At 44.6% G+C, this 21,581-nt stretch overlaps 1 protein-coding gene across 3 annotated transcripts in view; it reads left to right on the forward strand.

The window, feature by feature from the left end:
• Positions 1 to 20,793, forward strand: part of RhoGAP68F (Rho GTPase activating protein at 68F) — a 229,681-nt gene extending 208,888 nt beyond the window's left edge. For all 3 annotated transcript variants that reach the window (XM_050168775.3, XM_050168776.3, XM_050168777.2), the window contains one exon: positions 10,240 to 20,793. In XM_050168775.3, coding sequence (XP_050024732.1) covers positions 10,240 to 10,410 — 171 coding nt within the window. In that variant the 3' untranslated portion in view covers positions 10,411 to 20,793. The remainder of the gene's footprint in view (positions 1 to 10,239) is intronic.
• The last annotated feature ends 788 nt before the right edge of the window (positions 20,794 to 21,581 follow it).

Genomic DNA, 21,581 nt, shown 5'->3' on the forward strand with positions numbered 1-21,581 from the left:
ACCTATCTATCATGGTGTGCAATCCTATCTTATTCGTTACGCCCCTAACAAACATTTTTTTTTACACAATACTTTTCCTTTAGTGTACTTCCAAAAAGGCAACCTCACCATGGCTTAGATGTACAGATGGCTGACTGATACAACCCTCTCCCCTCTTGTGAATGTGAAAGGCTTCGATTATTTCCCCTGGTCAGCTGATCCTTATGGTGCGATAAAACTGTAGTGTCATTGTAAAGCGGCCAGCACCCATGTTGTGAGAAGTGCCCTTTAATGGGGGAATGAGTGTTTCCCCCCAGTGACCTTTTGTGTTCCAAAAGTCTTGTGTTTACACACCGACCCGTTTGGCCGATGTATACTTTTCCACACGATATGGGCAAACAGGAGACAACGGATGACCTGCACTCGACAAATTTTTCCTTATGCTTGACCGTGCGCTTAGAACCATTTACTTTTGTTTTTGTTGAAACCCTACGATCCAGTCCAGCACATATTTTTCCGAGTTTGTTAGGTATGTGCCAACTGGATATATGGACCTTGTGAACATTGTGTATATATGGACCTTCTGAAAAGGTTCTCAAAATCTCTGATAAACCTACAGAGGTGGCCAGACAAGTACAGCAAGCCTCCCTTGTCCCGCAGCTAGACGTTTGTAATCAGCTGCGCTCAGCTGACTAACATATTCTTTCTTGGTTAGTAGAATATCGCGATAGTGTTCAGACTTTGTTTTCAAAACAAACTTCCTAATCACATAGCTGCACTAATGTAAAAAAATGAGCCTTTCATCACTTTTGTGAGACGCGTTCGGCGTGACCTGGTTCTGCACCGGACTGGCTGCCTTCTTCTATCAGCCTTTTGATCAAGCTACATCGTCCGGCTTTGCACCACCTGCATTATCTTGAAATCATCATTCACTCTCAATTGATGCAATGCCTAGCAATGCGGTGGAGGCGCGTAACTATGGAATGAGCGAAGAGAGAATGTAAAGAAATGTAGGGAGTGATGACGCAATGTGGAGATGACATTAAGATTTCGCCGTATGACTAAAAAAGTGCATGGGCTTTACTTTACATATGATAGGTCAATGAGAAGAGAGAAAGGAGTGAGGTCTGGAGGTGATATGACTTGGAGACATCCAGTGAACCCGCTAGAAGCATTGAATCTTACATCTGCCTCATCTGCATTTGCCCTGCCCCTCCTCCTTTTATGAAATTTTCCATTTATACAAAATTAATTTTTTTCTAGGTTGAAATGAATATATAACTATTACTGGCCCAGCCGTTTACGCATTTATTATGTGAAACTTTAACTGCTACAACAGCCTTGTTTATAATCCGTGAGTCCTCTCATAAATCATCAACATGTTAACTTGTCTCATGCTATCATATGCAAATGGCCTGGCAGTGGGATAAGTGTAATCTATTGCCTAACGTAGGATTGTTACATAAGCTAGTAAGTGTCACGTGGTGGTGACGTTGAACAACACAGTAGCAATACTGTGAAAGACAAAATTAACATTTATTGGGTGAACCTGTGCCCACAAAAACAGGCTGCACTTATAGCACAACGATAGCGGTGAACACGTTTGGCGATCGTCAAAAATCTGAGTGGGTCAAGCGCGTCGAATGTCTCAGAGTAATTGCTGGGACCCGCGTGCCTTCCATAAAGTTCTACATTATTCGCGTTGCGCACACATGCAATCAGATCGCACAATGTTCGGTCACAGACAGCAGATGGAACCATCAATAACATTCCAGAAGCTTCCGATACATGCAGGCGCGTCCTGCGCTCTGCAATAACATTTGTTAGGCGGTGAAACGTGTCGCCCGATAAAGACAAGTACACATGTCAATACCGCCCTCTCAAAAAGCATCGACCCGATGCTGCAAACAAACGAAAGTAATAAAGAAGCACTCGGAGCAAAGAAAACAACAAAATAAGGAAAGTTCGTCTGCGTACATAAAAGGGTTTAAGACGCACCACGTGAATGCGAAATGCCGTCTCGCACCGCCTCATAGTCCAGCGCCAATACGTCAGATGACCTTGTAGGGTCCGAAATAGCGTCGCAACAGTTTCTCACTCAGTCCTCGTCGGCGTATCGGGGTCCATACCCAAACACAGTCACCGGGCTGGTACTCGACGAAGCGTCATCGGAGATTGTAGTGTCGGCTGTCGGTACGCTGCTGGTTCTTGATCCTTAGGCGGGCAAGCTGTCAGGCTTCTTTGGCGCGCTAGAAATAGGTAGAGACGTCAAGATTCTCCTCGTCAGTGACGTACGGCAGCATGGCGTCGAGTGTCGTCGTCGGGTTCCTGCCGTAAACCAACTTGAATGGCGTGATCTGTGTTGTTTCTTGCACCGCCATGTTGTAAGTAAAGGTTACATACGGCAGGACCGCGTCCCACGTATTGTGCTCGACGTCGACGTACATGCTAGCATGTCGGTGAGGGTCTTGTTCAAGCGCTCCGTGAGACCGTTCGTTTGCGGATGGTAGGCAGTTGTCCTCCTGTGGCTTGTCTGGCTGTATTGCTGAATGGCTTGGGTGAGCTCTGCTGTAGAAGCTGTTCCTCTGTCGATGATGAGGACTTCTGGGGCACCATCGACACAATATTTCACCACTTTGGCTGCGCTGCCTTTTGGTAGAGCTTTAGTTTCAGCCAAGTGGGTGAGATAGTCCGTCGCCACAACGATCCACTTGTTCCCGGACGTTAACGTCGGAAACGGCCCCAACAAATCCATCCCAATCTGCTGGGATGGTCGGCGAGGAGGTTCGAATGGCTGTAGTAATCCTGCTGGCCTTGTCGGTAGTGTATTGGGTTGCTGACAGTCTCGGCATGTCTTGACGTAAAGGTCAACGTCGGCGGTCAGACGCAGCCAGTAATACCTTTCCTTTATTCTCGACAGCGTCTGGGAGAATCCGAGGTGCCTAGCGGTTTCATTGTCATGTAGGGCGTGCAGTACTTCTGGACGCAGCGCTGACGGTACAACAAGAAGGTAGCTGGCGCGGACTGGCGAGAAGTTCTTCACGAGCAGGTTGTTTTGTAGCGGGAACGAAGACAACCCGCACTTAAATGCCCTAGGGACAATGTCTGTGTTCCCTTCCAAATAATCGATGAGGCCTTTTAGTTCCGGGTCTGCTCGTTGCTGTTAAGTGAAGTCTTCCACGCTCATAATTCCAAGAAAGGCTCGTCAACCTCGTTGTCTTCTGGCAGGGGATCGATGGGGGTGCGTGATAAGCAGTCGGCGTCAGTGTTTTCTTCCGGACTTGTATATTACGATGTCGTCATATTCTTGCAGTCTGAAGATTTGCCGTGCCAGCTGTCCTGACGGGTCCTTTAAGTTAGCTAGCCAACACAACGTCTGATGGTCGCTGACGACATTTAATGGCCTACCATATAGGTAAAGGCTGAATTTTGCTGTAGCCCAAATAATGGCGAGGCATTCCTTTTCAGTCATAGAATAATTGCCTTCTGCTTTTGACAGCGACCTGCTAGCATAAGATATCACCCGTTGAAGTCCGTCTTTCCTCGTGACTAGGACGGCACCGAGGCCTAGGCTACTGGCGTCAGTGTGGATTTCGGTATCGGCGGCCTCGTTGAAATGTGCAAGTACCGGCGGCGACTGCATGCATCGTTTGAGTTCTTGAAATGCGTCGGCCTGTGGCGTTTCCCACTTGAACTCGACATCACATTTGGTTATATGTGTTAGCGGCTCCGCGATGCGTGAAAAGTCCTTGACAAAGCACCTATAGTAGGCGCACATGCCAAGGAATCTGCACATGGCCTTCTTGTCAATTGACTGCGGGAACTTTGCGATGGCAGCTGTCTTCTGCGGGTCGGGACGTACTCCAGATCTGCTGATGACGTGGCCTAGGAATAGAAGCTAATCATCAGCGAACCGGCACTTTTCCGGCTTCAGAGTGAGCCCTGATGACTTGATGGCCTCTAATATTGTTGCAAGCCGCCTAAGGTGATCGTTGAAATTTCCGGCGAAGACAACGACGTCATCCAAATAAACAAGACACGTCTGCCGCTTCAATCCTGCTAACACCGTGTCCATGATGCGCTGAAACGTTGCAGGCGCCGAGCACAGTCCGAATGGCATGACCTTGTACTCGTAGAGGCCGTTTGGCGTGCTGAATGCAGTCTTTTCACGATCTCTCTCGTCGACTTCTATTTGCCAGTAGCCAGACTTGAAGTGCATCGATGAGAAGTATTTAGCGTTGCAGAGCCGATCCAATGCGTCGTCTATCCGTGGAAGGGGGTACACGTCCTTCTTCGTGATCTTGTTCAGTCGACGATAATCGACGCAGAAGCGTAGGGTTTCCTCCTTTTTTTTTTTCACCAGGACTACAGGAGATGCCCACGGGCTTTTCGACGACTGGATGATGTCATCGCGCAACATTTCATCGACTTGTTGCCTAATAGCTTCACGTTCTCACGTCGAAACTCGGTAAGGGCTCTGGCGGAATGGTCGAGCGCACTCCTCGGTGATTATGTGATGCTTTGCAACTGGTGTTTGTCGAATCCTCAATGACGTCGAAAAGCAGTCTTTGTATCGTCGGAGAAGACTTCTGATCTGTTTCTGCTTACTCAAAGGAAGACTTGGATTTACGTCGAAGTCTGGTTCGGGGACTATGCACATCGGGGTAGATGCGGCAGAATCCGAGAGGACAAAGGCATTGCTGGTTTCCACGATTTCCTCGATGTATGCGATTGTCATGCGCGTTTTGATGTGCTTGGACTTTTGCCTGAAGTTGGTTAGCATAATTTCCGCTTTCCCTCCGTGGAGTCGAGCGATCCCTCTTGCGGCGCAAATATCACGTTCGAGCAATAGATGTTGGTCGCCCTCGATGACGCCTTCTACGTCAGCGGGTGTTTCGGTGCCGACGGAAATAATAATACTGGAGCGCAGCGGGATGCTGACTTGATCTTCGAGCAAACTGAAGGCGTGGTGACTACGAGAGCGCTCCGGCGGTATCTCTTGATCTTCTGACAGCATTATCGATTTTGACTTCAGGTCTATGATTGCGCCATGTTGATTCAGGAAGTCCATGCTGAGAGTGACGTCTCGTTAACACTGTTGGAGGATAACGAAGGTGGCAGGGTAAGTCCGGTCATGAATGGCAATTCTTGCCGTGCAGATTCAAGTCGGCGTAATGAGGTGTCCTCCAGCGGTTTGAATTTGAGGACCTTCCCATGCAGTTTTAACTTTCTTCAACTGCGTGGCGATGAGTCCACTCATGACGGAGTAATCGGCTCCTGTGTCTACTAAGGCGGTGACTGCGTGGCCGTCGAGAAGCATGTCGAGGTCGGTGGTTGTTTGTCTGGCGTTGCAGTTGGGTCTTGGCCTCGGATCGCGGCTGCGTCTTGTTGAACTGAAGCTGGAACGTCAAGTCGTCTTTCGTCGGTGTAGTCTTGGCTTCCTGACTTCGTCATGATGGCGGCGTGTCATTATTATGTCGTCGGGATGGTCTCTTCGTCGTCTTTGTCGGCGGTGGAGGATCTTCGTCAGTTCGACGAACAGCAACTGCATCTCCATCGGTTGCTGCTTTTAGTTTTCCTGATACGGGCTTGCAGAGCAGCCCGGCGCTGGGCCAGTGTATGGTCGGCGCTGCGGCGACAGGTAGCGGCCTGGTGACGGCAACGGGACGGTCGTCGAGGGCTCCACTGAGTAGCGGTGAGGTAGTCGGCGATATCGTGAGGTTGTTCGCCAATCTGTGGTCGTGGTGAGTTAATGGTGAAACCTCGGAGTCCCATCTCCCGGTATGGGCATTGGTGTTAGATGTGCCCGGCTTCTCTGCAGTGGTAGCAAAGCGGAAAGTGGTCGGGGGCGCACCAAACGTCAGTCTTCCTTCAGATGCCGCGTGGGGTGACGGCTTGGTGTGCTGGTGGCGGGGGTCGTGGTGGACGACGGAACTGTGTCGTCACTGGGCCCTTGATTGGGCGCGGAGGGGGAACGTGACGGCGGGCTACAGCGGCGTATGTCATCGTTTGCGGCTGAGGCTGCGGGAATTCAGGGGCTATTCCGAGTTGTTGGAGCTCCTCATGTACGGCGTCGGAAATCGAAGCCACTTGAGGCTGTGATGACGGGAACAGCTTCTGTAGCTCCTCCCGCACAACCACTCAAATAGTCTCACACAGGTCGTCGGTGGCCAGTGACTGAACTCCGGCGAAGCTTGTCGAGGTCGTGCGGTGGTTGAATGGCCGGTTCCGCATTTCCAGTGTCTTCTTGATGCTAGTGGCCTCGCGAAGAAACTCGTAGACAGTCTTCGGTGGGCTTCGTACCATTCCGGCGAAAAGTTCCTCCTTTACACCACGCATCAGTAGGCGGACTTTCTTTTCTTTAGACATTTTCGGGTCGGTGTGGCGGAATAGGCGGCTCATTTCTTCTGTAAAATCGCGGTGGTCTCATTAGGTAGCAGCACTCAGGTTTGTAGTAGTGCTGGGGCTCCTTCTCGGCGTACGACGCTTGTGAATGTCTGCAGGAAGCCGCTTCAGAAAAGGTCCCAGGTCGTTAAGGTGGCTTCTCGGTTCTCGAACCACGTCCTGGCAGTGTCTTCCAATGCGACAAAGACATGTCGCAATTTGTCGTCGCTGTTCCAACTGTTAAATGCAGCGACCCTCTCATACGTCTCAAGCCAGGTTTCTGGGTCCTTTAATGTTGAATCGCGAAACGTCGGAGGCTCCCTGGGCTGCTGCAGCACGATGGAGGACACTGGGGCTGCCGTTAGGGTTGCCTTGGCCGCAATCTTCTTGGTCTTCTCAGGTAGAAGTCCGTGCTCCAGGGGCAGCTGTTGAAGACGGCGGCTTGCTCGATGGTCGGGGACTACGTTGGTGTTCTCTTTGTGGTCCGGTCTTGGATCATGTCTTGTCGGGGGCGTCCGGTACATGAACCAAAACCACCTCCACCAGATGTCACGTGGTGGTGACGTTGAACAACACAGTAGCAATACTGCGAAAACCAAAGTCAACTTTTATTGGGCGAACCTGTGCCCACAAAAACAGGCTGCACTTATAGCACAACGATAGCGGCAACACGGTCAGCGATCGTCGAAAATCTGATGAGCGGGTCAAGCGCGTCGGCTTTTATACATCACTCGTCGAATGTTCCAGAGTAATCGCTGGGACCCGCGTTACTTCCACAAAGTTCTACATTATTCGCGTTGCACACACATGCAATCAGATTACACAAGGTTCGGTCACAGACAACGGATAGAACCATCGATAACATTCCAGAAACTTCCGAAACATACAGGCGTGTCCTGCACTGTGCGATAACATTAGTTAGGCGGTGAAACGTGTCGCCCGATAAAGACAAGTACACATGTCACAAGCATTTATTGTGCATGACGATGGTATGTGTGTTTGCATTAAATTACCACCTTTGATGCACTGCAAATATTTCTATTAACTTTAAATATCAGTCCTGCTATTGCCTTGAATGGCAATAAAACATGAAAAATTACGTCCTTGTAAGTTCTCTTTTCATAATGTAATTACAACTATGTATTAATTGATCAGCAAGTATATTTGCTATGTACGAACCGGCGAGCATACAGAATTGGTAAATTGACTTTCATGTTAAGAAGGGAACAGCAGAGCGCAGGTTACGGTCTTGTAAAGCAAAATCATCGCATGAAATAAAAGAAGGTAAATGAAAGGCGCAAAGTGTTCATATGAGCAAGCCGTTTATATCGGCTTCGTTCTCCTGGTTATGCATGTCATCTCGTGCTTATTCTATTTTGCAGTACGTTTACATTTGTCATGCTACACTTAACTAAATACCTCCACTCGCAAATAGAATCAGGAACACCTTAGAATTCCGTCAACCAAAGGACCAGACAGGATTCCGTAAAAGCTATTCAACAATAGACCATATTCACACTATCAATCAGGTGATAGAGAAATGTGTGGAATATGACCAACCGTTATATATAGCATTAATTGATTACGAGAAAGCATTTAATTCAGTCGAAACCTCAGCAGTCATGGAGGCATTTAAGGAATCAGGGTGCAGACGAGCCGTATGCAAAAATACTGAAAGATATCTATAGCGGCTCCACAGCCACCGTAGTCCCCCACAAAGAAAGCAACAAAATACCAATAAAGAAAGGAGTCAGACAGGGAGATACGATCTCTCCAATGCTATTCACAGCATGTTTACAGGAGGTATTCAGAGACCTGGATTGGGAAGAATTGGGGATAAGAGTTAATGGTGAATATCTTAGTAACTTGCGATTCGCTGATGATATTGCCTTGCTTAGTAACTTGGGGAACCAATTGCAATGCATGCTCACTGATCTGAAGAGGCAAAGCAGAAGGGTGGGCCTAAAAATTAATCTGCAGAAAACTAAAGTAATGTTTAACAGTCTCGGTAGAGAACAGCAGTTTACGATAGGTAGCGAGGCACTGGAAGTAGTTAGGGAATACATCTACTTAGGGCAGGTAGTGATCGCGGATCCGGATCATGAGGCTGAAATAATCAGAAGAATAAGAATGGGCTGGGCTGCGTTTGGCAGGCATTCTCACATCATGAACAGCAGGTTGCCATTATCCCTCAAGAGAAAAGTGTATAACAGCTGTGTCTTACCAGTACTCACATACAGGGCAGAAACCTGGAGGCTTACGAAAAGGGTTCTACTTAAATTGAGCACGACACAATGAGCTATGGAAAGAAGAATGATGGGTGTAACATTAAGGGATAAGAAAGGAGCAGATTGGGTGAGGGAACAAACGCGAGTTAATGATATCTTAGTTGAAATCAAAAAAAAAAGAAATGGGCATGGGCAGGACATGTAATGAGGAGGGAAGATAACCTATGGTCATTAAGGGTTACGGACTGGATTCCAAGGGAAGGGAAGCGTAGCAGGGGGCGGCAGAAAGTTAGGTGGGCGGATGAGATTAAGAAGTTTGCAGGGACAACATGGCCACAATTAGTACATGACCGGGGTAGTTAGAGAAGTATGGGAGAGGCCTTTGCCCTGCAGTGGGCGTAACCAGGCTGATGATGATGATTATGATGATGATGTTGATATATATTTATGCCCTCCCTGCAACAATTTCTTGTGAGATCAGCAGTATTCCTAAAAGAATAAACGCTACGCGACTTCCATCCACCTGTTTGAGTGCATTCACTCCGTACTCTTTTCGCTGCAGGAATTGAAATATTTTTCCACCCTTGGCCCGCCTGGCAACGAGGATTGAGCGGAAGAGCCATTCGCACAATAAATGACGAGAACATGACAAAACTGTATAAATTACAGCAATGTGGTATGCGCAAGTTTCGCAGGGCTGGAGATACTGACCTGGCTTCATAACACTTTCGACAAGCAGCAGAGAGCCGAGACAATGCGGCAACAGAAAAATAAACGAACAAACGCAGATATGCTCCTGAAATGCACAAAAATCACCTGATTCGATCAGGTTAACAGTGCTCCCAAGTTGTTTATCAAGTATTACACAATATAAAATACGACGAAAACAAGCAAAAGCTGCAGAACTTATTATTTAATGTCTCAACTTGCGTAACTATATGCAAGCTGCTCCACACCTCCCGAGCAAGCGCAGAAACTGGGAGGGCGAGTGTCAAGTGACGAAAGGAAGCACAGCTGCAAGGCGTTTGGGATGAGGAGATATGTCTCTGTGCTTAGTTTTTTCAGGCCTGAAGAAACTCGTTAATTGGAACATATTCCAGATTTTATTTCACTTTGATGCCAAAGCAGTTTTTGGCTGAAATATCACAAACATAGTCAACAGCCCAGAATACCTGTAACCCTAGAATTTACGTTAAGCTGAGCAGAATCCGTTTGCTTTTGTGTTTGTGCTATCGTTTGAGACTGTTCTTGTGGTTCTGCCAAGCACCATTATATTTGAAAAGTAGCACTGCTAGGCTTGATCACACGGGTTCGATCCCCGGCCGCCGCGGCCACATTTCGATGGGGGCGAAATGCCAGAACCCCAGGTGTTCAAAGTTTATCCGGAGTCCTCCACTGTGCCGTGCCTCTTAACCATATTGTAGTTTTGGAAAGTAAAACCATAGAAATTATTACTATATTCGAGATGCTCGCTGAATCATGCATAATGCATACACCATAAAGGCGAACACTCCCGCCTTTGAAATGAGTATGAGTGAGTGCACTCATGAGTGAGTGCACCGACCTATGCAAATATGCTTCACATCACTTTTGAAGTAAGCCATGTGCCACTTTTTCATTGTGCTTTCTTTCCGATCCATCTGTGCAGGTGATAGACCGGAGTGATCTGAACAAAATGACTGCATCCAACCTCGCGATCGTCTTTGGCCCAAACCTACTGTGGTCTCGCCAGGAGCAAGCCTCGCTGAGTTCTATTACCCACATCAACCAGTTCACCGAGTACATCCTAAGGAACCAGCACCTGTTGTTCAGCAAGTGAGCTCGTGGGTGCAAGCAAGCCACACTGGCTATAAGTAAGCCGCCAAGTGGCATCTGCATGGCATCTGCCACAAGCATCGTCTGCTCTGCTTTGTCCATCCCAAAGATCTTTGCTCTGCCAAAATGGAGCTGTAGAACAGCATCCACACTGCATCAATGGAGGAGCAGACAACTGTGCATTGTCTGCTTTAGAAACATGCTCCACATGTCGTCTGCTCCGCTGTTCACACGCTAGACATTCCACTGCACTGGAACCAAGCTGTGCGTTCCCACAACATTGAGTGCTTGTAAATTTGTCAATAGATGAATGCTTGTTAGTAGTTAAACACCTGAAATGAATCTGAAGTGTTCAGTATATAATCTGCAGTGTGTTTGGAGTTTTACTGCCGGAGCTTTAGCAGTTCTCCTATCGTGTTGCTTGTGAGTAAGACAAGTTTTGATTGCTGCTTGACATTAGCAACAGGTGCCACGTTGTAGCATGTTTCTCTGACATCCACGCCATGCTACTGCAAATCAATCACTGCACTCTTTGTGTGACCGGTTGTTCTAGTAGGATGAATGAAGCGTGGCAGTTGACATGTGTGCTGGTAGCAAGGGACATTGTCTGAATCTGGTGTCTTCGCATTATCTGCTTGTACCGTCCGAGTGGCCATGCCCACATGCTCAGTTTATAGATTGCACATAAGCATGTTAGAACCCCTCACTGAATCTTGTGGTGCAATTTCGCGGCCTTTACTTAAACAATTTTCTCTCATGCAGCAAAAACAATGCACAAGCATAACAGTGTGTGCTCTCTATCTCTGTAGTGTTTCTCACAAAAGCTCTTAGCTCTTGCTTTTGTGGTATTAATTGTTGATATCAATCTTCCTGCCACCAGCCACAGGTTCCAAGTCTGCTCGCTCGTACCAACCTGCCGTGGTTGCTCAGTGGCTATGGTGTTGAGCTGCTGAGCACGAGGTCACAGGATCGAATCCCGGCAATGGTGGCCGCATTTCGATGGGGGCGAAATGCGAAAACATCCGTGTACTTACATTTAGGTGCACGTTAAAGAACCCCAGGTGGTCAAAATTTCTGGAGTCCTCCACTATGGCGTGCCTCATAATCAGAAAGTGGTTTTGGCACGTAAAACCCCATGATTTAATTTTTTTTTTGCCTTGTTCACACTGCTGTGTCAGATGTATACAGTGCATGGATTGTTTATTGGGCCTTTTCGAACATTGGCATGCCAGGCTTTACTGCTACTATTAACATTACAGCCAGAGTCTCAATGGAAATTTTATGGTATGGTACAAAAGCTACATGCACTATTTTGAAAAAGTTTAACTCAGGCTGAAACATTCATATCAGAACATCAAGTTCAAAAGATTCTGCTTAAGATATGGGACATATTTCTGTGCTTGATTAGAACTTTGATGTGAGGTACACATTTTTTTGTTTTTGAACGAGGATGGTACCCGCAACTGGAATCTGGAAATGAAAACTTGAATTTCTTTTATTGATGTACGAATTGCCCTCTCTATATTTCGTTCATCCACAATAGTACTGTAGAAGGGGTAGCACCAGTCAGCATTGCATTCTTGGTGAAATGAAAGCACGGAGAGATCATCATGTGTGTGTACCTTGGGCCAGCACCACCTAACCTTTACTCAAGTTCATACATTTTTGGCGAGAAACAAATTCAATTTGCTTCATTTTATTCTAGTTCGTTAATTATGCCAAGAATCAACTGTGATTTGCTGCTAGGGCACACATTCTTTCACAATGAAGTGTTCTTACAATGGTCACAAGGGTAAAACATAAAGGCATGAACTTTTCCGAGAAAGATTTCCCAGAGCTTTTTTTGTGTAGATATTGATTGGTTAAGTTTCATGTCGGACAAAAGAAAAAAATTCAGTTATAACACAATGCTGGTGGCTGGCCACCAATCTCTGGTGGCTGGCCAATTATTCCAGTGTTGAGAAACAACTTTCATGTTGATGCAAATGCTATTGACAAGCTCAGAGCATAAGGATTCACTTCTATATGCAACAATTTTTAATCTTTCGATCCATGTAGTTATCATGGGCAACAGTGACTGTCTTTTTGCCGGTACTTACAAACTGTGTTTTGTCAACAAGCGTGGGAAAAGTGCTGCTGGTTTTGTTTGTCTTTGCCTGAAAGATCTTGTGTGCCTGGGCAGCCTAGTGGTATATGGTGTTTTATTAGATTTTAGTAAGTATGATATTGAGGCGCTAGGCTTTCCTTACATCAAACTCACGCTTGCAGGAAAAGTGATGAACTCACAAAGGACGGTCCACATACCCCCGACGTCCATCAGTTGCTTGACAGAAATATGTACACGGAAAACGACAGTTGCGCTGATTAGATGAGCACCTTTGTTGAAGCGCCCAAAGGTTTAATCATCGGAGCAAAGTCCATGGCTGACTATATTCATGCTCGATGTACAGGTGGCACCTCAAGTAAATGGAGCATGGCGCTGCAGGATATTTGGTTACATTCAGTATCAGGCTTGGCATGCATTTGTGCACTAGCATTGCTTGCTTCCAGTATAGTTGGTTCACACTTGAAAACAATAAGCACAGTGAGAAACTTGACAAGATTTAATGTGACTCGTGCCAGATGCATCAGGATGTACAAGTAACAGCGTTACTGGCACAATGCCAGGCATGCACTGTTGTCTGTAGGTGCTGAACGTATGTGGCACTAGTGACACAAAGTCTCGTGACGGGGATTATATCCCCGAAAGTGATTGTCCCAGGACAGACAGGCAGCAGGATGAAGGATCATCCTACCGACTTTCTTGTCTTCTGGTGACATTTATTCTTATTCAAACAGGAATTATGCAACATGTGTTTGTCAAGGTCCCCCACCAGTGCAACATTTTTGTACTGGCCGTGACATCCCAGTGACACTTTTCCTTTATGTAAATTCAAGAAACACTGTGACTTATGACATGTTCTGTTCCACTGAATGCTGCCAATACCTGCTACTAAGGTAAGGTTTCTGGCACCATTAATTCTTTTAATGTAACGCTATTATCCCAAATTCTGACCAAAAGTGTCCAAATTATTTTTGAAAACGTGCAGTCACCAATACATTTTACTGTCTCTGCCAGAATACAACTCGCTCCTGCTTACACTGCCCCGCGGGTTCTGTGCTGCCATCTACCAAATTATGACAAAGCGCTTGAAACGAAACCATGGCATGGCTAGAAAAATGACCTCAGCTTGTTACTTTGCTGTTTTTTACCAGAAACACGTGGATAGAACCCTGCTCGTCCACGGTAGGGTTAAACTGCAGCCAACAACGTCTGCTCCAAAGGGGCCAACCTGTGAAGCATCGATTTTGTGCAGCTCATTTGACGAGTGCACAGTGGCTCAAAGTTTTGTGCCACATTAACTTGCTGCTTTTGCTTGCCTGACACAGTGTTGCAGCCCATTGACTGTTCTGTTAGCTGCACAGCGCCCAACTTAAATGCTGAATGTTTCATAAGTACCAAGCACTCTTTATGCTAGATCACCACATCATTTGGACTTCATACAAAAGGTAGCCTGCACCAGTTTAATACCATGTTTAGGCACATTATTCGCCTGCTCTATTCAGATTAGATGCGTTAGTCCGCAGCATTTGTCGAACAAAATGTTTTTATTTTGAACAGAATTGTGATGCTGTCTGTCGTTTAGTCCAGAGCTCTATGAAAACTCACCTGGTCATGTAGCATGTTTTACAAAAACAAAATATTAAGCTCACTGAGCGAGTAAAAATGATTTATGGATGTTTCAGAAACCACCTGAGTTCCTTGTATACAATGCCAATTTTGTTTTTTGTCTGTCATTGCTAGGCTGAAATGTGGCATGGGTCGTGTTCGGCAATTACGCTGAAGTGGCATCACCATTCTATTGCTGCAAAATCGGCATCTTTTCGCCTGGCATCACGACTGTTTTGCTTGGGTAAAAACGAGCACGTGGTGTGCAGTGTTAAGCTATGCGCACTGCAGAATATGTGAAATGTGAGCATAAACTTGGGGCCGTTATTTATGGAGCATTTGGTACTGTTTCATATTAACATATCCTGTAGCAGTTACCGCAGCTTCGCTGCCAAATGCACATTGTGCTATTGTGAGCAAATACCAAAGCCTATTTCCATCTTCTGTAGCTGAGTAATTTCCTTCCATTCTCACCTAGAAGTTTGAGGGATGCAATGCTGAGACGCAAAACTGCAAAGCTATGCTGCATCGTTCTTGTATAGAGAAAGTGTTTGAAGTTCTGTACGAGCACCTCGTGCGTGTGTGTCAGGATGGGAAACATTGCTTTAAAGAAGCAGCGGATGTAATCTCTAAGCGTGTGTGTTTTTTGCACTGTTGTGCTTTGCTTAAATGTACATAACATGCCAAGAAGTGTCATGCTTGCAAGCTAAGAAAGTACTGCTTTTTTCCCTTCTAGTCATCAAATTATGCATAAGTCTGTTTTCTTTCACGTGTCATTGCATATTTTTGGGAACGAGCATTTTTAGTATGTGACCCCCCATCCACTGTGGCACTAAATAAGTCCAGGTAATATTTTTATTCTATATAATGTGCAATATTAAGTTGACTCACACATATATATATGTATGTATTAATTTTTACATTAACTACTGATTACATATCTGATGTACGTATGCAGGTGATTTTCTCGACAGAAATGGTGGCACAGAATATAGATGTTGGTTAAAAATGTTAAAAGGAAAAATTGAAAACTTATTTTTGTTCTAGGCTTTATTTTCTTTACCAAATGAAACAGCTGTAACTCCTCTGTAATCCTTCCACCCTGAGGGTACAATAAATAAATGCACTGTTTCGGTATAAAATTTTCCAAGGTTTGAGTCTACATTTGAACTTGTATTTATTTTGATTATATTAGTTGAAACTATATTTGAGTGGTAATGACGATATAAAAAAACAAACTTTATTTAACGTTAAATCAGCAATTAAGCTGCTAGACTTCCAATTCAGCAAAACTAGGCAGATATGAGCCTATCATGTGTTCTATTACATTGCCTGCACTTATTCTGTGTCCTTGTTTCTTCTGGAAGCATGCATCACCCAGCGTGCTTATCCTTATTTTTTTTTTTTTTTTTTTTGTCTTGTGCAAAATGTTCATGGGATATGCTTGTTATCACATACCTTCAAGCTGTTTTGCCAAGCCAAGTTGTTGAACGAGTTTGTGCTTGCATTCTTAATTCCATGTGCAGGTATGAGCGAAATTAAATCTGTGCATCTTTGTATGCACATACAGAAAGTCTCAGTATGACCCGTATCTTTATGCAAGGGCACACAGTCTGCTCCCAAACCTAGAGCAGAGCGCAGCGTGTGTTTTTGTGTGCTTTTTACAATATCATCTGTAACTGTTGCTACACCAAACTGAAACTGACCCAGCAAATTTGTTGAGTTTGTTCAAATAGTTGGGTTATAGCCACTAATCAGTCTAATCAGCGGTAGAAGTGATAAATTCTAGTTTAGATTGTGTTCCACATATGAACGCAAAAAATTTCATAATGATCTTTTGTAATCTTATGGAAGAAGAAAAAAAGTCAGCTCCTTGTTTCACAATCCAAAAAGGTAATTATGTTGTTTACTGTGGTTATATTATTTCACGCACACTATACCATGATTGTTCTAGAAGCTCAATGCATTGACTCAGGTAATGGATGAGATCTGTGGGAAATAGAGTATTGTCGCTGATTACAAGCCAGGCTTTTGAAGGACATCAGGATGACTAATTGCGTTCTTGTAGCCTCTTGATTGTTCTGTTGATTGACTGGTTTATACTCTCTTGTCCTCTGCACGCTATTCGTTGCTTTTCAAATCATGCATCAGCAAGCCCAAAAAGCTATGCTGCTCAATAATTGCAGGACTGCTTTGTTTGGTAGAGCATGTGCTGTGTGAACTTGACGTGCGAGTTCTGTACTTTGGATGACATATTATTTTTTCCTGGACCTTGTGTTTACTATCCGTAGGTTGCAGTGAGCATAGGACCAGCAAAGTTTACAATGCAGGTGTGTGACATGCTTTGAGATGAAAGATGTGTGCTGTACTAGCAGTGGGATTCCAGCATAAGCAAAAAAAATTTACAGATGTACGTACATCATACGCATATGCTTGCAGTGTATCTATTGGGGGATTCCAAAACACTCGGAATTGGTACATATTGGTCTGGCATGTGGCTCCTATGATTTGCAAGACTCGCGCGAACTCGGAAACAATTTCACATGAATGCATCATGTTTGTTTGTTTGCTGTAAGGTCTCTACTGGACCTAGCTTACAGAACTGTGATACCTGTTTTGGTGCTGAATTACACACCTGCAAACTTCATGTTTGAATTTTTTTTTATTTCCAGGTTTTCAAGAGCTTTCGTAAAAGCTTTGAGAGCTTAAGTTTTAGAAAGTTGGAGATCATTTTAAAACTCACTGGAAGTTACCTCAGCGGAATTATTCAGTTCAGAAGTTTTCGGATGAGAACAATTTCATGTTTCATTTGTATTTGTGTGGCTGAGCTGTCCCTGAGCTAAATCTCTTCATTCTTGGCGCTTCAGATGCACCTTGAAAGACAGAACAAAAATGACCCCTAAAATATTCAGTAAAGGCTTTCACATGCTGTGCATATTAACTCAGGAAGTCACAGCGCTGCCTATACAGTTGCAGCTAAACATAAAACTTTAGCAAGCTTTTCGATTTTTTTAAAATTTTATTTACGTACTTTCTAGCAAAATACTTTTGTATGACACAGGCCGTATTCATACTTGACATCATCTATGACAATACACAATGCTTGCACTACCATTCAATCCAAAATTTCTTAAGAACTTGTGTATGATGCCTTTAACAGCTCCATGATTAGCACGACTACTGTAAGAAAAGAGAAGCATGTGATGCCACATTAAACAATAGGTCTAAATGATCTGCAAGAGCACTTTGAATGCTGAAGAAGAGCTCCAAAGCTTTCACACTGAAAGCTTGACACACAACACCGTGACACACAACACATCCGAGCCAAAGCCAATCTGAAGAAAGAAAGTCCATCCATAAATATTGTGCCGTGCTGTCTCAGCGAGTTTTAACTGAATCTAGCATAATGTGCCAGCACAATTCTTTTTCTTTCTTTTTTGCGCACAAAGACACTCTGAGTGCTCATTAAAGGGAAACTGAAGAGTCTGTCGAATTCAATAAGACGCTCATATACTGATGTGGGAACTTTATAAACCATGCACGTAAAATTTTGGACGAAACTTTTCACTTAGGAACGACGTAATTGCGGGTAAAATTGCACTGTCGTTCCGCCCCCCGCCGAGTGCCGCGTGCTGCTGCTGACGCTGACGATGCTAGCGGAGACTGGAAACCGCGGCGTAGTGACTTCAGCTCTGGTGTTCCGCTCCTTCGCAGTCTGCGCGACCGTGCCTGACTGCGCTTGTTTCTGCGTGCGTGCCGTCATAATCTGCCTCGCTCGAGCCTGCATTCCTTTGTTTGTGTCTATGTAGAGTGGTAGTTGACGTGCGCAGCATCAATTGAAGTGGTGGGCCGATCATGCCGGCATTCTGTGCAGCATACGGTTGCACGAACACCAGCGGCCGCTATGATGTTCCATTACTCCCCGCAAGACAATAAGCTTGCAGCTAAGTTGGAGGCTGCTGTGAATCGAAAGAATTTCAGGCGCCCAAGAACGACAGTGCTGTGCTCTAACTACTTCCGTTACGACGATTACTACCTGAGTTTATCAATAATGCATAAATGAGTGAGAGTACGACTTTCTGTTAGCAGGCTTTCTAAACGCAGCACGAAAAGGTTGGGGCAACGAACGCACAAAGGCAGGACGGGTGCGCGCGGACGGATGGTAACTGGTCTTGGAAGACCTTATGAATACACGAACTCGTCCAAACCTGGAATTTGGTTTACTACTAGCTCCTTCGTGTTAGCACGCTGAACGGAAGGTACATGTTCACCTCCCAGCCTTGACGCAGGTTTGGTCGCAAACCGCTGTTAATTTTCTATTCGCATGTGTGTTGTGAAACAGCCTACATGCAGCTACCATAACGCAGCGCAAATGTAAAGTTTGCATATGTTTTAAAGCCGGCACACGCCAGGCCGCTGCGCTCCTGCTCGTGCACAGAAAGAAATCGGCTGTCTCACCTAGCTGACGGAATTCGCCGCCTTTACGGCTCTGGTTACGAGTAGCGTGTGGATTGCACGCTAATGAAGGTCACTACACGTCCTACAAGAGCTGGAAAACTTTTCCCACTTGTAAACCATCTGTGTAGATTGCCGACAGCTTTGGGGCAGCACACAAATGCCGACGATCGCATCCCTGCTTACATTCCACGAGGAGGCATGCAGGAACATAACAGTACAGTTTGCCCGGAAACGAACTCACTGGATCGCTGAATATCAGCTTTGCAAAAAACATACTTACCAAAGAACATTTCTAACACAAGGAGATACTAACACTTCGCTTTCGTTCGTGTCGAAAGTACTGCTTGCTACCAGCATCTTTTGCTTCTTGGAGAGGCCGGCTACGTATACATGTAGGGAGCAACGCTGAACTCCCCAGAGAAACGCAAGCTCTCGAAATTTACCATTACCGTCTCACCAAACCACAGCGCCAAACCACCTTGCACCATTGCACCCAGCCGTGTGGCGGCAGCGGCCGGTCCGGACGAACACCAATGTTGACGTCACAAGGCGCCCGACCAATCACAGGCGGAAACGAGGCGCGCGAGCTGCCCGAGCCAGCTGCTGCACTTTTCGTTGAAACAAAATCTGTTCGCGCTTTCTTTCGCTCAATTTCGATGCGATATTCGAATTCGGAGGGTTGAACACCATTACGTTCAGCTCTTCACTCATTTTTTCTGGAAAACTCTTCAGCTTCCCTTCAAGAAATGGTGTTGAACAAACACCTCGCATAGTTGTGGCATTTTACTTCTCTTTCAAGTTATGAGATGTTCTCATAGTTCAGTAACACACACTCTTTGGCAAATTGGTGAATTTTCTATTACACCAGAGCTTCAGCGTGATACTGAGAAACATGTATAGAAAACACTTGGTTTTGCTCTCCTCTGTGTGTGTTAGTCTACGACATGCTAGATTTTCCAAGACAGAACAAAACAATTATGTGTTTTGCTGACAGTGGTACACATTGTTATGAGCTATGCAAAGTTTAACTTGATATGAAATTGGCTCTGCAACATGGCATCTTATGCTTGCGAAGAGAATATTTATAGTCATAGTTCTTTATAGTCTGTCCATTAACTGAAGGCATGCAAAGTAAGTGAACAATATGATCATGGCCTTGAAAGAGCAATATTGAAAAACTGCAAGGTCTAGACTGTAAGATGTGGACAACTGTAAAGCTTGCACCCCAAAGCCAGTTGGAAAAATGTTTTGTTTAGCCTTTGTAGTGTGTGAAGTGAAAAAAACTGTGGTAAGATGACATTTTCCGGTATTCTTTTTTTTTTTTTTTGTCCAGACAGCATGCGCCTGGACATCTTTTTCTTCCACCTGATGTACTAATTACATCTGTTGATGCTCCTTACCATGCTTTGTGTTTATAAATACCCTTCCTATAAGCTTTTGCATTTCGAATGAAATGCCTCCTCCTGTAATGCCTTGTTGGCGATGCAGGTACTGAATAAATAAAAAAATATAAAAAATAAGTAAGGGCAAAACAATACAAAACTGAACATGCAATCCACCAATTTGCATGGTTTCAAGTTTAGTATCACCATTGACAAAACCAAAGCCAATCCTTTACGCAAGTTGCACCATCAGCTTACGTTATCCCAGTGTGGTCGGCATAAAACTTTAGCCAATATTTGTCAGTACTTTATTAGAATATAATGTGCTTTGCAGTAGAATATTTTTTTTTATCTTTTGAGATCGTAGAAATAATAGAGCTCCATTGCTGTGCATGATAGTAAATCCTAATTAGAACGGAGTCGCATCCGACATGGAAATACCTTCATTATATCCAGAATTCACTGTAAGCATACATTCGTAGCACAGTGATATCGGCAAGAAAAGGTTTATTTACTTTGTTGTATTTGCCTTCCTAATATTGAGTCTTGACTGTAGATGAATAGGTACTCCAATCATGGCACAAAACAACCTGAGGTGCTGCTTGTGTGAGCACCCAGATTTTTCCTTCACATTTCTATGTAAATTACTAACATCTTAAATGTCTTGACGTGACACGGAGGTATCTATAAATATATGTGTACATGTATATCAAGGAAAAAGTGTGTGTGTGTATGACAGAGAAGACTCCTTTTTGTATTGTGCCAAGCCAACACTGCTGTGAATGCAGGAAAGTAGTGATGCCATGCTTGTAAATAAAACTTTTTCTTTTGCACAAAATGTGGGCATGTTTTTTTGTTTTCCATGGCCATTTTGTCTTTTCTATTAGAAGCGTTGGCCTGGTGGGTTTCCCATTTTGTTGACTTGCACATCTGGTTTGATTTAGTACTGACGCTGAAGCTACACAACCTTATGTGCAGTGAAAACCTGTCATAATGAAGTCGCAGGTGACAGAAAAATACCTGCATTATATCCAATATTTGTTATAAGCATTTGCGCTAATGTTATTGACAAAGTTACAATTTTGTACTTAATTATATCCAATAATTGATTATATCCACATTATATTCGGATTCAACTTATTTACAGTGATGAGATGTCAATTGGCTGCATTCATAGCCACGAAGATGGCATAGCAAGGCCCCATACTTGAGTTCATACTCATTTACTTAGATGCACCTGCCTTTTGTTCATACTGTGTATAATGCTAAATGCATATGCACAACTTTTTTTTTACGTAAAAGGCAAACAGAGACATGCTTGATGAAGTACGTCTAGCAAATATCTCTACTGGCTCAGTTGGTGGCGCACCTGCTTTTTCATGTTTTCCTCACCCCGAGTTGCCGCTCTAAAGCCCTGCTCTAAACCCTGTGCGCCGATTCTCCCTGAAGTGTGCTCAAAATGAATAAGGCGACATTAATAAGGAGCACTACAAAGTTAGGCTGGAATGGTAAACATGCCAGTCTGATTGTGAGCAGTGTATTGGTTATACAAAAAAATTACACAAACAAAACATGAGATTTTTGAGACATATTGACTTTTTGTCAATGTAGTTAAACTTGTTGATT

The sequence above is a fragment of the Dermacentor andersoni genome, chromosome 10 (genome assembly GCF_023375885.2).
Source record: "Dermacentor andersoni chromosome 10, qqDerAnde1_hic_scaffold, whole genome shotgun sequence".
NCBI lineage: Eukaryota > Metazoa > Arthropoda > Arachnida > Ixodida > Ixodidae > Dermacentor > Dermacentor andersoni.